Genomic DNA, 1500 nt, shown 5'->3' with positions numbered 1-1500 from the left:
CCCCCCCAGGTTCCGGATGAAGTGTCACCTCTGTGTCAACTACATCGAGCTGCAGACGGACCCCGGGAATTGTGACTACGTCATCGTCAGCGGGGCCCGGCGCAAGGAGGAGCGCTGGGAGCCGGGGGACAGCGGCCAGGTCCTGCCTGATGGTGAGTCCCAGTCAGTCCCAGTGCTCCCAGTCAGTGCCAGGGACCCCAGCCAGGCCATTCCAGTGGCTCCCAGCACAGGGACACAGGGACACAGGGACAGGGACACAGGGACAGCGGCCAGGTGCTGCCTGATGGTGAGTGTGGGGTGGCCTGGGGGGGACAGTGACCCCAGTGACCCCAGTGAGTGCCAGTGACCCCAGTGAGTGACAGTGACCCCAGTCAGACCATTCCAGTGGCTCCCAGCATAGGGACACAGGGACACAGGGACACAGGGACAGCGGCCAGGTCCTGCCTGATGGTGAGTCCCAGTCCATCCCAGTGTCCCCAGTCAGTGCCAGTGACCCCAGCCAGGCCATTCCAGTGCCTCCCAGCACAGGGACACAGGGACACAGGGACACAGGGACAGGGACACAGGGATGTCACCCAGGTCCTGCCCGATGGTGAGTGCGGGGTGGCCTGGGGGGGACAGATGGTCCCAGTGACCCCAGTGAGTGCCAGGGACCCCAGCCAGGCCATTCCAGTGGCTCCCAGTGCCCACAGAGACACAGGGACACAGGGACAGTGACACAGGGACACAGGGACAGGGACACAGGGACAGCGGCCAGGTCCTGCCCGACGGTGAGTGCGGGGTGGCCTGGGGGGGACAGATGGTCCCAGTGAATCCCAGTGACCCCAGTCAGTCCCAGTGAGCCCAGTCAAACCATTCCAGTGGCTCCCAGTGCCCACAGGGACCCGGTCCTGACACAGGGACACAGGGACAGGGACATAGGGACAGGGACAGCGGCCAGGTCCTGCCCGACAGTGAGTCCCAGTCAGTCCCAGTAACGGTCCCAGTCAGTCCCAGTAACGGTCCCAGTCAGTCCCAGTAACCCCAGTCAGTCCCAGTGCTCCCAGTCAGTCCCAGTAACGGTCCCAGTCAGTCCCAGTGCTCCCAGTCAGTCCCAGTAACGGTTCCAGCCAGTCCCAGTAACAGTCCCAGTGCCCCCAGTCAGTCCCAGTAACGGTCCCAGTCAGTCCCAGTGCCCCCAGTCAGTCCCAGTCAGTCCCAGTAACAGTTCCAGTGCCCCCAGTCAGTCCCAGTACCCCCAGTCAGTCCCAGTACCCCCAGTCAGCCCCAGTAACGGTTCCAGTCAGTCCCAGTGCCCCCAGTCAGTCCCAGTAACGGTCCCAGTCAGTCCCAGTAACGGTCCCAGCCAGTCCCAGTAACAGTTCCAGTGCTCCCAGTCAGTCCCAGTCAGTCCCAGTACCCCCAGTCAGCCCCAGTTCCGTGTCCCAGTCAGTCCCAGTGCTCCCAGTCAGTCCCAGTACCGTGTCCCAGTCAGTCCCAGTGCTCCCAGTCAGTCCCAGT

General features: G+C 63.8%; 1 protein-coding gene across 1 annotated transcript in view; it reads left to right on the top strand.

The window, feature by feature from the left end:
• Positions 1–16: 16 nt before the first annotated feature.
• The window catches only part of LOC130588284 (methylthioribose-1-phosphate isomerase-like), a 4602-nt gene continuing 3118 nt past the window's right edge, over positions 17–1500 (top strand). The window contains exon 1 of the mRNA XM_057389220.1: positions 17–152. Within this exon, the coding sequence (XP_057245203.1) occupies positions 17–152 (136 nt within the window). The remainder of the gene's footprint in view (positions 153–1500) is intronic.

The sequence above is a fragment of the Malurus melanocephalus genome, unplaced genomic scaffold (assembly GCF_030028575.1).
Source record: "Malurus melanocephalus ecotype Western Australia unplaced genomic scaffold, MMel_1.1 scaffold_4109, whole genome shotgun sequence".
NCBI classification, from domain to species: Eukaryota; Metazoa; Chordata; class Aves; order Passeriformes; family Maluridae; genus Malurus; species Malurus melanocephalus.
This window is presented reverse-complemented; position numbering and strand designations above follow the sequence as displayed.